General features: G+C 50.8%; 1 protein-coding gene across 4 annotated transcripts in view; it reads left to right on the plus strand.

The window, feature by feature from the left end:
* The window catches only part of LOC141750055 (rho GTPase-activating protein 7-like), a 59,478-nt gene that overhangs the window by 39,575 nt on the left and 6,901 nt on the right, over positions 1-13,002 (plus strand). For 3 of the 4 annotated variants that reach the window (XM_074604536.1, XM_074604537.1, XM_074604534.1), the window contains 8 exons: positions 621-1,978; positions 2,439-2,609; positions 3,309-3,468; positions 4,865-5,063; positions 6,802-7,021; positions 9,103-9,217; positions 9,693-10,879; positions 12,514-12,699. In XM_074604536.1, coding sequence (XP_074460637.1) covers positions 621-1,978; positions 2,439-2,609; positions 3,309-3,468; positions 4,865-5,063; positions 6,802-7,021; positions 9,103-9,217; positions 9,693-9,710 — 2,241 coding nt within the window. In that variant the 3' untranslated portion in view covers positions 9,711-10,879; positions 12,514-12,699. The remainder of the gene's footprint in view (positions 1-620; positions 1,979-2,438; positions 2,610-3,308; positions 3,469-4,864; positions 5,064-6,801; positions 7,022-9,102; positions 9,218-9,692; positions 10,880-12,513; positions 12,700-13,002) is intronic. The other variant, XM_074604535.1, reaches the window with a different exon arrangement.

Genomic DNA, 13,002 nt, shown 5'->3' on the forward strand with positions numbered 1-13,002 from the left:
CTATTTTTTTTGAAAGTTCCACTCTGCTGTCAGGGAAGAATGGGGCCAGAGTGGGTCCACAGAGAAGAGAGAGGTCATTCCCGTCTCTCTAACAGTTTGCTGGCAAGGTGCTCGCTTGGCGTGGGGACGGTCCAGCAAATGGAGCACCTGGGGCAAATGGCGGTGAGGCTGAGGTCGCCAAGAGGCCATGCCAGATATTGATGTTCCACAGTCCTGCAGCCAGATGCTTCTTTACCTGAAAATGGATGAGTTTTGGTCACAGAGGTGTGAAAGAGGGTTTGATTTGTTTGGCTTTAGGAAAGGCCATGTAAACCCACTACAATTATCTTTCAAAACCAAAGCAAAACAGAATTTTTCATCCTCAGATCAAATCTATCATCTTTTCCTGTAGTAAACTTACTAGATTTGTCAGCGTGCTTGGGAGTAATTTGTCAGCATGTTTTTCATCTAACAGAACAGAGCTCAGGGCAGACATTCAGTAACTGAATGGTTACATTTCCATGTGTTGGTCTTGGAGGTAGGCAGAAAATTTAAGTCTCCCTTTTTGTCACATTTTTTGGTAATTTAAAGTTTGCCAAACTTTGCCTGTGAACTGTACTTTTTTTTCCCCCCCTTCTAAGAGTGATGACTCTGAAGATGATGAACCATGTGCAATAAGTAACAAATGGGCTTATGAGAGGTGCAGTCAGAGATGGGCTCGTATTGAGAGCACAGAAGGCTTCCCAGGACAGGAAGGTGCTAGCACGTCAGCCCCAGGCAGTCCAATACTGAAGAGCATCAGCAACAAGGATACTGTCTTTCTGGAACACGGCGAGAAACATGATGTGTCCTCAGTTCACAGTACTAGCAGTGGTGACAGTGACACTGGTAGCTTCCCAAAGCCTTTTGAAGGTGTGGAAACCAGCGCAAGTTCCTCAAGATGTTCCTCAATTAAGGTAGCTTCATTGGACTCTACCTTTAGTTGTTCTCTTCCCCACAGTGAATTTTTAAATGCCACCAGTGAGGAGAAGCTTTTGGATAAGTCACCATATAAAAAAAGAAAGAGCCTTCTAAAGAAAATGGAGAAGTTGCACTTAAGGAGCTGCAACTTAAGGAGTGGTCAGTCAAAGGCCAAACCCATAATAAGTGAACCTGTTCTTCTGGAAGGACTTAATGAAGAAAAGATGAAGATGCTGAACTGTGTAAATATTTCTGACCTCTCTGGCATCCAAACAAAGAACGGTTCTTCCTTTTCTCCCCAGAGTTGCAATAGCAGCAATCAGTCTGAAAATAGCAGCACAATAGGTGCTACAAGTCCTATTATAAAACCACGAAGCCACTGTGAAGTAAAGGGGGTGTATGCAGAGGACTTGGATTCTCGCAAGCTCTTGCTGTGGAATGATCTATCTGAACAAAACCTAAAAAATGACACGAAGTTACAAATGAACCAGATGTTTCAAATACCACAAGGCCATAAACCTGGCACTTTCCCCAAAGCACTTACGAACAGCTCCCTGGCTCCAGTAGACAACTCTTCCATCAACTGGAGAACTGGGAGTTTCCATGGATGCAGGAGGAACCGGAGCAGAAGCAGTTCCAAGGACTCCAAAGCCCCCAGGAGTCCCCTTTCATGCACAAATAACAGGCTAAGTGTATATGACAACATGCCCGATATCGAACTTGATAATTTGGAGGCAGCACAAGTTGGTGATGATGATGTTTTTTCAGAACTGAACAATGTTATAGAAGATGTCAACGGTCTCAAAAAGTTGGTTGATCAGTGGACAGAGAAGTTCTCAGATGATGGGGATTCAGACTTTGCCAGTGACTTGACCTCTTTGTATCCATCCTCACCTAAAGAAATCTGTCTCGAAACAGACGTCTCGGAAGATAAGACAGCAGAGCTCCCAACTGTTGAGGGAGAGAGCAGCTCTGAAATGGGCAAGGAGATCAGTCCTGCAGACCTGACATACATGACAGACTCAAAGAAGACCAACAGGTCAGCCATCCCTGGGTTTCCCTAGCAGACTGCCCCTTGGGAACCATTCCCCATTGATTCTCTCCATTCAAAATGTAATTGCTTTTCCAGAACAAAGTATTCCTAAGGATGTCTGTTCTGGGTAGCAGGGTCTGCGCCGCTGGTGCCAGGTACTTCTGGCCTGTGGGCACTCTGGTATCTACGTCTGCTCTGACCTCTCTTGAGAGTAGGGCGCCCGTAATTTGCATGAGCACTTAGTTAGACATTTGGAATGAGACTTTACGGCTAGCTTGCTGCATTTCTTATTGAAACATTTTGTATCGCCAGAGAACCTCCTGGGTGAGAAGTACTGCCTTTAAATGCAACTAAGCAGCTTGGGAGCTGCAGGTCATTTAGAGTCTTAGGAGCTTCACAGATGCAGGCAGAAGTCTAACGGGGATAACGGAGATAGTCCTAAGCTTAAACAATCTTTATCCCGTAGGCATGGGAAGCAACACTGGTCTGTGGACGAGAGCGTGAGCTTGGATAGCCTTTCCAGCCAGACTGATAGCCAGTCAGCTGCCCAGCTAGCCCGGACACAAAAGCTGGCTTTGTTGAAACTCACTGCGCTGATGGACAGATACTCCCCTTCCAGCAAGCAGGGCTGGAACTGGTAAGTTCTCTAATACTAAATACTAAAGCAACCAGTGTTGGAAAGAGAGGATTTAGTGCAAGCAGGTGAATTTTCCTTGTCTGCCTCGATTACACACGTCCCAGATGAGGAATTTCATCCTGTTAAATCGCTGGCAGTTTCATGGTTATTTCAGTGGCTCCAGGATTTCCTCTGCTATGGATTGCTCTTTTGCTTCCCGCTGGCGGTCACATTGTTACTGATTGTAAAGCATGTTCTGGTTTCTCTCTAAATTTGCCCGTTTGCAGGGCTTTGTCAGAGGTCCTTCGCAGGACCTGAGGTGAGAGCTGGCTGGGCTGAGAATCCACCTCTTCAGCATCAACCCCAGTTTGAACTAAAATCACAACACAGACATAGAAATATCAGTTAGCGTCTTGTGATAGGGATCGGGTACTTGAATACAGAAAGAAGCGAAAAAAGCCTGCAGTGGCCCAAAGGGATGGAACGTATGTCACATGAGGATGCTTTATTAGGTAGTTTCAGTTTTGAAATGAGTTTGTCACTCCTGTAATTGCCCTTAAGGACTTTCTGTCTATCTTATGATGCTGTGTGTACAGGTACGTGTCAGAATTTGGGGTCGTGGCAAGTATAACTAAATCCTTTCCCATGCCTGTAGCTGAAGCAGCAGGAGGAATTGTGCTGGAGAGCTAATAAGTTGCATGCGCCGGTTTTTGTTTTCAGGACTATACCAAAGTTCATTAAAAAAGTAAAAGCCTCTGACTACAAGGACAAAAATGTGTTTGGGGTTCCTTTGCTTCTGAATGTTCAGCGAACAAGCCACCCACTGCCTAACGGCATCCTGCAAGCACTGGACTATTTAAGAAGCCACTTTCTTGACCAGGTATGAACTCGATGCAGCCCAGAGCAGCTCTGTTCCCTAAAAGGGTCTGCTCCCGGCAGCCCGTCTCTGCTTCCAGCTTTTGCGAGGGACTTTCTTGCCCCCTAAGGCAGAAGGGTGTAGGTCTGAGCAGGTGCTGTTTCCTTCTGGGAATACCTTTACTCCCGTGTTGTATTTTTGTGCCCTGCCTCGCTGAAATCGCCTGCAGCCAGTTCTCCCGGTGCAGGCAGTCAAGCTGTCTCCTGGTGAGGCAGCATGTCTCCGCTCCCTTAGGGAGTAAATCCACCCCACGATGTCCATATTCCCTCTGTTCTGTGGTTGCTGGTAGGGCTAATGTGAAAACTAATCTTGTTTCAGCTGAAATGTACCACTAGGCAGAGATAAAACATATTAGAGCAGTGCCTGTGACATCTTTTTCTGGCTCTCCAATCGGCATTTATCCACTAAGCGGAGATGTGTGCCTGTGCACGGCGGCGAAAGCCTGTGTTGATCTGCTATTTCTATAGCATAGGTGCGGAAACGGGGGAGCCGGTGACATGAGCCGTATCAGTGAAAGAAAGGGCTTTCTTCGTTCTATGCTGTGCAGTTGTATAGGCGTGTAATAGTGCGCTGAACGACACAAATGTGTGCACAAAATGTTACAGTGCAGTTTGATGGCACATACTGGAATGTAAGCAGTCAGTTTCTTATGAAGGCAGTGTGTTTCCTTTTGAGGTCGTTGTATCTATTCAGTTAATATAAATAAACTGATGAATGTAAATACTGTCTTAGTGTCCCACAGTGAAACGTTCAGCAGCAGCTTTGTTGATGTCGAGTTCATGGGAAACTTCTAAATCTAAGTTTTCTCTGAAACTGGATTGACATTCGTATTAAAAATAAAATCATAATTTCCCTCAGAACGGCAACTGCCCTTTGCCAACCCATAGAAGCATTAGATGGATAAGACGTATCAGAAGTTAAACCGACCTCTGTGAGATCCTCCCATGTGGAGTGTTTGTTTGCTCTAGCGTGGGCATCAATGTACGGTTGCTTTTGGATGAACACACAGCGGTGCACTGGAAACTTGCCGTTCCAAAATGTGAACGCAGCCTGCTCAAGTATTAGTCAATACTAATGATTTTAAAAGTCAAAAAGAGCAATTTTGCATTAAATAAAAAGCAAGCAAGCAAACAGACATGAAAACTAGCACGTCTTTCACAGCTGGTTCTGTGGGCATCAGTCATGGTTTGCCGGGGAGGAATACCCACGCTGCTTCTAATGACACAAAAGTCTTCTGGTGTTAGGTCCCACTGCCACAGTTTCTTAGCTATCAAAAGGAGAGTGAAGGATCAATGATTTGTCAGAGCGTTGATTCCTGATGACTCCTCTCTTAGTCTTTAACATTTTCTTTTACCTGCAGGTTGGCTTGTTCCGAAAATCTGGTGTCAAATCCAGGATTCTGTCTTTGAGAGAAATGAATGAAAGCAACCCAAACAACGTATGTTACGAAGGGCAGTCAGCATTTGATGTGGCCGATATGGTGAAGCAGTATTTCCGAGACCTTCCCGAGCCTATATTTACCAGCAGGCTCTGTGAATCCTTCCTCCACATCTACCAATGTAGGTAACAAAAGCTATAGTGTTCCAGTTCCTTGAATACCTTAATATTCAGCTGTACGAGGCAGTGGCCAGACTAGGACTAATGCCATGTCCTCTTGTGGTCAGAGGAGACCAGGCAGGCAGGACGTTTCTGAAAAGATGAGTTCATTGTGGCTCTGGACTTCGAAGCTTCACATCCGCATCCTATGGGTCAGCTATTTTCTAACATTGTGTGTTTGCTCTTTGAAGGATGAGCGTAATAACATAGGTTGTAGCAGCCCTCCTAAGCTGTGTTTTCAAACAGTCCTTTTCTCATGCAAAATTAAGAATCTCGTCCCCTTGTTCATGGTATGAAGTAGCTCCTTGCGCAAGAAGACGTGTTACATTGATGAAATGTCTTTATTAAGGTGCCCAAGCACAGTTGCTGTGAAGCAGCATCTTTGCCTGGAAACACCAGCAGCTTTCTGCCTCTGCTCTCACTGTTACTGTCCTAGATACTCAACCTTAAAAAAGAAGGAAATGTGAAACGGAAATCTAGCATTGAATGTCGTTTTAAGCCGGCTCCGTCTTCAGCACTTACCCCTCAAGGAACTCCCTTTCAAAAGGCAGCCGGGTTGGGGAAGGAACTTTCTGTAGGGGCTTATGACGATGTTGCTACAGGCAATTTTTTTGCCTCTTTTGAGAGAAGGTTTTGAAAGTCAAAGTGTGAGATATCAGAGTGGACTAGCTTTCAGCCTGCTTTATGTCACTTTTATGGACCTGAGTACATGAGCTGATGCTGTCCTGTGTATGGTGTAGGTTCGTGAAAGTTTGGTTGGCTTTTATTTTTTAACCTGTCAGGCTTTTAGAATTTTGTCTGAAAATGGTTTATTTGTTTGAAGCAACTTTCCTTTTTGCATCCATGAATCCTTTTTGTAAGGAGGTCCACAATCCCTGTGTCCAATGAATGTGCAACCCTTTTCTTCCATTTATTATAACCTGGCCACTGTCCACCTCCCGTTTCTTGTTTTGGGATAGAAACAGCAAATGACTGAATTACCCCACTCAGCCAGCTTGTGCCACATATGACTTGAGCGAGTGCCCAGATCAAATTACTATCTTTTGGAGATAAGAAATATGCTGCTTTCACCAAGAAGCACATTTTGTGTGTTCCTCGTATGTGCATCTACTTGAAGGGAAAGAGGAGTGATCTTCTACCCTTCGTAGTGGCATAAATCGGAGAAATCCTCATGAGAGGGGGACACGTGGCAGGATGAACCATACCTGCTCTCCTGCGGGAGCTGTTTGGGCAGTCTCGTTGGCTTTCAGTGTGAATTAAAAATCAGTTGGCAAAAATGTTGTTCTCTCAATTGAGTTAACTGAGAGCATCTGTTCTTGTCATGCCTGACGCTGGAAAGAAAAGACAGTAGAGTAGCTGTCTGCTCCAAAGGATCGGTCCAGAGTAGTATTCTATGGGGACACGAGCCCTTATTTGGATTGTAATCGGAGACGGTTTAGGATAAGTTCATTAGCATGGTCCTCAAGATAAATTACAAGTCAAGCACCAGCATCACTGGGTGTGAATGTGCATCTTGACAGGAACAGCAGAGAACTGTCCTTGTGTGATGTGACTGTGGTAATGGCCTGTGCGTTGTCTGTTGTGAGCTAGAGTGACGAGAAAAGGATGAACCTGCAATTTCAATGCCACACTTGGGACTGTGTTGATGGATGCTTCCTTTGCGAGTCTCAGAGGATTTTCATCATTTTTTTCTCTTTTCAGACGTGCCAAAGGATCAGCAGTTTCAGGCCGTCCAGGCTGCTATTCTCCTCCTCCCAAAGGAAAACCGAGAAGCTTTGAAAATCCTCCTGTTCTTTCTGCGAGATGTGGTTGCTTTTGTTGAGGAAAACCAGATGACCCCAACCAACATTGCTGTCTGTCTTGCACCTTCTTTGTTTCACCTCAACACTCTGAGACGGGATAGTTCCTCCTCCTCCACTAGGTATTAGCATCTTAACGGTGGCATTGCTGCTGTCACAGAATCACAGAATGGTAGGGTTGGAAGGGCCCTCTGGAGATCATCCAGTCCAACCCCCCTGCCAGAGCAGGGTCACTTAGAGCAGGTTGCACAGGAATGTGTCCAGGCGGATTTTGAACCACAGTGGTGTTTGCTGGAAGAATGCTTTCTGTAGCTGGCCTAGGATCGGTGTCTGCTCTTCAGGGGTGTCTTGGGGTTTGTCTCAAATATGGCTGTTCAGGTCCAGGGAAGTGGTTGAGTCACCATCCCTGGAGGTATTTAAAAGACATATAGATGCAGCGCTGAGGGACGTGGTTTAGTGGTACCTTGGCAGTGCTTGGTTAACGGTTGGACTCGATGATCTTAAAGGTCTTTTCACGCCAAAACGATTCTGTGACCCCCCAAGCATGGAGGGATCCAGCAGCTCATTGTCCAGTGTAGAGAACAGCGGTAAGGCCCCGCTGTCATGCTCCCGAATAGTCCGCATGTGAGCCAGCCTGCCTCTGTCACGATTGACGTACCCTTTGCAGCTGCCCACGGGTCCAGCTGGCCAGGAATCCAGCATGTGGCCCACTGTTTGCATTACGGTGGTGCTGGCCATTGAAAGTGTAGCTCCTGCACTGGCAACCTAAGCCCAGGTGCAGCTTTCAGGCCCTGCAGATATCTGGCAGACTGTAGCAGCCGCTGGCACTAGTTCTGCTGGGTGATAAAGGCATCGGTCCTGCCAAACCGGGCCACAGGGATTCTGTAAATTTATCTTAATAAGTAAAAGTATCTGGGTTGCATAACATGCCCTGTTTGTACGTGCAGGGAGGAAGGTGCCCTTGGGCCAAAGTAGACAAATAATCTCTGAGAGCATTCGTGCCTTATCTGGCCTCCCGAGGCAGGGCTGTTTGCTTCACTCCATGCTCCTGCCGATGGACAGGCACGTCTCAGGGTAGGAGAGGACAGCCGCCTGTGATGGAAACATTGTGCACCCATCAGAGCAGCGAGCGCATCGCCTCACATGGGGATCTAAAGATGAGGACGGGTTTCAAAGCAGAAGCTGTCAGATGTGCTGTCGGCATCTTTCAGGATAATAACGCGGGCTCTGGGTAGCACAGAGAGGGGAAAGAAAACACTAAGGACTGTGCTTTTGAATGGCACAACGCATCCGACAGTGCCTAAGCGTGACTGGAGCCCAGGGCTGCCTGGCCCTCCCCGGGCTGAGCCGGCACACCGGCAGGGAGCCCTGTGGCGTTGGGAGGGCAGCGGGGATGCGGAGGGGCTGGGGTGGCAGCAGGTCCTTCCTGGGTTGCCGTTGCGTTTGAGCTCCTGGGAGACGTGCTTTGAGAGCTGTACCTCTTTGGTTTACACAAACATTATTCTGAAATATTAGGACCAGAAATAGAAGCTGAGTTTTCTCTTTGTTGTCACTATTTAGAAGCCAGGATGCTTTGAAGCTTTAGCTTTTTTGTAACCGGGCATTAATGCAGGGTTATTAATGCACAGAGCAGGGTTCCGACTTCAAAGGGTAGAAGCTGACACGTCTGACTTTGAGGAGCAAAGCTGAGGGCTCTTATCTTCCACCCAATTTTCAAGCCATTTGGCAGGAATGCACACAGATAAAAGTATCAGAAGCCAGGATTAATGATGTCATATAATGATTATGAATTAAAAGAGGGGATTGGTTTTGAAATGTGTTTGGTGTGGTTTGGGCCAAAGGCCTTAAAAGGTTCTGCATGGGCTTTGCAGGGTATCAAAGGAGCTTGATATTTGAAGGCTACACACAAATCAGTTTGGGGGGTCATTGCTGTCTTTGACCAAATGATGTGTTTGGGCAATAAAAAGCCTTGCCTTGCCTTTCTTGGGCATACATTACTGCCCCGGGCCCTTTCGGGGTGTGCTGGGAGGGAATGCTGCTATGGACCTTGCTGCAGTAACGCACCGTGAGCACGGACGGGTCCGTCAGTGCAGTGCGGTTTTGCCGAAGCTGCCGGTTTCCAGCCCCCGGGTACCTTGGCCTTGTGGTTCGCGGCATCTTGCTCACGCAGCCTTCTGCCTTTTCTGCCGGCCCCTCTCCATAGGTCCAGTCAGAGGAAGTGCAGCCTGGGGAAGCCGGACCAGAGGGAGCTGAGCGAGAACCTGGCAGCAACGCAGGGCTTGGCCCACATGATAATGGAGTGCAACAGGCTCTTCCAGGTACGTCACTGGCTGTAGCCAGGCACAAGCCCGGAGCAGGGCAGGGGTGTTCCCACCCTGGCCAAGGCCATGACACCCTGACGGCCTGCCTTGAGCAGCAGCTTGGGGCAGAGCCCTGCAGACGTCCCTGCCAGCCTAGCAGAGCCCGTGATCGCTGCGAGTCCTGCTGAATCCAGTACTGAGAAAATTAACGTCACTGCAGATTTTACCGCAACTATTTGTAAAGGCTGTGAGAGCATTCCTCCAGCTCTCCTTCCAACCCCCAACTGCTGTCGGGGGGCTGGGGGACAACCTAGGTAGTACCTGTGGGACAGGGGCTGCCATATGCTCCTGCAGGGAGGCCCTGGCCAGGGTCAGCCATCTCTTCTTGTGGGAGCGGGCTGAAGCTGAGGTTTTGCTGCCTGGGCTTGGCTGGACCAACAGCCATGCCTGTGCCATGGACCCCAGTAATCTGGACCTGGACCTTGACCCACAGACTGACTTCCCAGCTTGACCGCGGCCTTTCCTCGTCATTATGGACTTGCCCAGCGATCATGAGACTGTGGCTGACCCTGGTTGCTGTCGCTGGACCTGATCCTGACCTCCCTTGCTGGCTCACCTTCCTGGCTCAACCTCGGCCGCATCACCACCAATGGATGTGTCTGATGACCTGGACTCTTGGCTGACCCTGGCTGCCACCTCTGGCCCGGCTCAGGTACTGTGGGGCCGGGTGGCCACCCTGCCAGCCCTGTTAGAAGCATAGAATGGTTGGAAGGGACCTCTGGAGATCATCTAGTCCAACCCCCCTGACAGAGCAAGGTTATCCCACTCGACTCCTGGCCCCTTTGCCCCTGGGAGCCGCCAGCCCTTGGTGCTGCCATCTGGGGCCTTCTCTCACAGCACCTTGGCTGGGCCAGGGCCGCTGTCCCATGGCTCCCCTGAAGGGACCCATGGCCCTGACCCAAGCCCCCCCTGCACTGACCCCCAACCCACAACCAGCCCCTTGCTTCTGAGTGACACCCACCCCCAGCCCATCTCGCCATGGCATCCGTCCCCAGCCCAGCCAGGGCTCCTGAGTGACCCCTCCACCCCAGCCCAACCCTGTGTCCCCATTTCCTCAGCGATCGCCTGAACCCCTCTGCCCGGCCCCTGGGGCTGCCCTGACGCCTGCCCCACACCCTTCCATCTGCCCTGGCCCCACGGGAGCTGGCCCCGTCCCTGGCTGCATGGCGCCCCCGAAGTAGCTCTGCAGGGAGCTGCGGACGCCCTGCACGCTCTGCTACGACCAGGGCACTTCACAAGCGCCACCACCACCATGAGCTGTGGGGCTGCCCCTTGCTGCGGGGCTCCGGGGCCCTGCCGGCACTCGGGGACCGCCTGGAGGGTGAGGGCTGGTCCCCCTCTGATGGAGACCTGGAGGAGAGGCCGCAGGCAGCTCAGCGGGCAGCCTCGGCCATGCCTGCGCCTGGACACACACCTGCCGCTCTGGAACTGCACCCTGACGCCTGGCCCTGCCTGGTCACTGTGGCCATTGCTGGGCATCACTGGACTGCGGCCGATGCCATTACCAGCACTGAACCTGACCCTGCCCGGCCTGGCCTTGGCACTGATGGACGCACCCGCAACCAGGACCCTTGGTTGGCCGCCACTGCCATTCCTGGGCTTGCCCTGCATCTCCCTCAGGTACAGTGGGATGGGGTCCTGGCTGGTGAGGTGCTGCCCAGCCCTACCATAGAATCATAGAACAGTTCGGGTTGGAAGGGACCTTAAAGACCATCTAGTTCCGCCCCCCCTGCCCTGGGCAGGGACACCTCCCACAGGTTGCTCCAAGCCCCGTCCAGCCTGGCCTTGAACCCCTCCAGGGATGGGGCAGCCACAGCTTCTCTGGGCAACCTGAGCCAGGGGCTCACCACCCTCAGAGTGAAAATTTCTTCCTGATACCTAATCTAATTCTGTCCTCTTCCAGTTTGAAGCCATCACCCCTGGTGCTGTCACTAGATGACCTTGTAAAAAGTCCCTCTCCAGCTTTCTTGTAGGCCCCCTTCAGATACTGGAAGGGGCTCTATGTCTCCCCGGAGCCTTCTCTTCTCCAGGCTGAACACCCCCAGCTCTCTCAGCCTGCCTTTATAGCAGAGGTGCTCCAGCCCTTTGATCATCTTTGTGGCCTCCTCTGGACCCGCTCCAACAGGTCCTTCTGATGCTGGGGGCTCCAGAGCTGGACACAGCACTCCAGGTGGGGTCTCACCAGAGCGGAGTAGAGGGGCAGAATCCCCTCCCTCGACCTGCTGGCCACAATCTGCTCCCCCATGGTACTGTGCCTAGCGCCCCGGCCCTGCATCTCCCCAGCTCCATGGTGGGTGCCCCAGAGGGGGCTGCCCTCCTGCCTGTGCCCAGCCCAGCCTTGGGAGGAAGGAGGGCATGGCCACGGCGCCGGTGCGTGCGGAGGAGGTCAGGTAGCACAGCATGTGGTTTGGGCAGCTGGTGAAGCCCCCAGCGCATACGGCTGTCATGCTGCTGCCAGCGTGGCAACAGAGCTCACCCTGGTTTTGTCTGTGGCCATTGTTCAGCCAGCGTCGGGAACGCACGTTTGCACTGATGTGTGTGTGTGTGCCAGACACATGCCCAGCAGGTGCTGCCCAGCTGTCATAGCCCAGCCCTCCCCAACTGCCTATGGGAAAGAACCTGGGATATCAGATAAATAGATATATGTATCTTTTGTACCTATGAACAGATGTATTTGTACCTATACACACATGTCAGTGAGCACCTAAATCAAATGTAACACCTAGTCTCTAATGGTTTAAAGCCTCATTTCTGTGCTGCTTTACGTCGCACAGCGGAGCTTCCAACAAATCCCAAAGCAAAGGCAGGAGCCACAGCCCCACTGCCTTGTAATTGGCCTTGTGGTTGCTCCAGAACGATACGCACCCAGCAAAGAAGCTTGCCAAGTCTGTAGGGATTCAAAACATTGCTGCTGCAGGGAAAGGCATTTCCCTTGGGCCGTCCTCTGAGGGAATGCAGTTAATTGATCTGCTCCTCCAGGTAAAACTGCTGCCTGCCTACAGCAGCACTGCTGGCAGCTGGCGGTGCTGCTCCCCCAGCGTGCAGCCTGACACGGCTGTCCTCTCGGAGCCGCTCGGGAAGCCACCCATTTTTTCGAGGGCTGGTACAGGCCACCCGCACAGGGCAGTGATGCGGCTGCGTGTGTTTTGCGTGTGTTTGCTTGTAGGAGGCACACCTCAGAACCTGTACTCCATTGTCCTGGTGTGTTACATTGAAGTTCAGTCCTTGAGTGTGATGTTTGTTCTCTTTTGCAGGTACCTGACTGTTGCCTTGATCAGCTCACTAATGACTTCCATGAGACAACCATCCTGAGCACCAGGGCCTCGCACTGCTGGGCTGGGATGAGACTGCTTGGGTCCCTTGAGAGCTCGGTGCTCTGCTGAGGGATGCCAAGATCTGCTCACCAAAAGCCAGTGGTCTGCTCACACCTGGCAAATAAGGTAAAGAGGCTGGTGGGAGTCATCAGGGTAAGGCTGGCTCTGGGAGTGGGTGACTCTGTGGCTGGAGGGCTTCCTGGGGGTGCTCTTGGGTGTTTTGAGTTCTCAGGGCTTAAACTCTGCAGACCGAAGGAGAGCAGCCCTAGGTGTGGGTCTGTGGGGTTTGGTTCCTGCACAGAGAATTGCTCTGAGCAGTTCCCATGACCCCTCGTCTGCCTCTGTACCTGCAGCTTCTGAAGCCATGCTCCCGTTCTCTCCCCTTCTTACTTTCCTTCTTCCCTTCCCTCCCCTCCATCCTCTCCTAAG

Source organism: Larus michahellis, chromosome 11 (genome assembly GCF_964199755.1).
Source record: "Larus michahellis chromosome 11, bLarMic1.1, whole genome shotgun sequence".
Taxonomy (NCBI): domain Eukaryota; kingdom Metazoa; phylum Chordata; class Aves; order Charadriiformes; family Laridae; genus Larus; species Larus michahellis.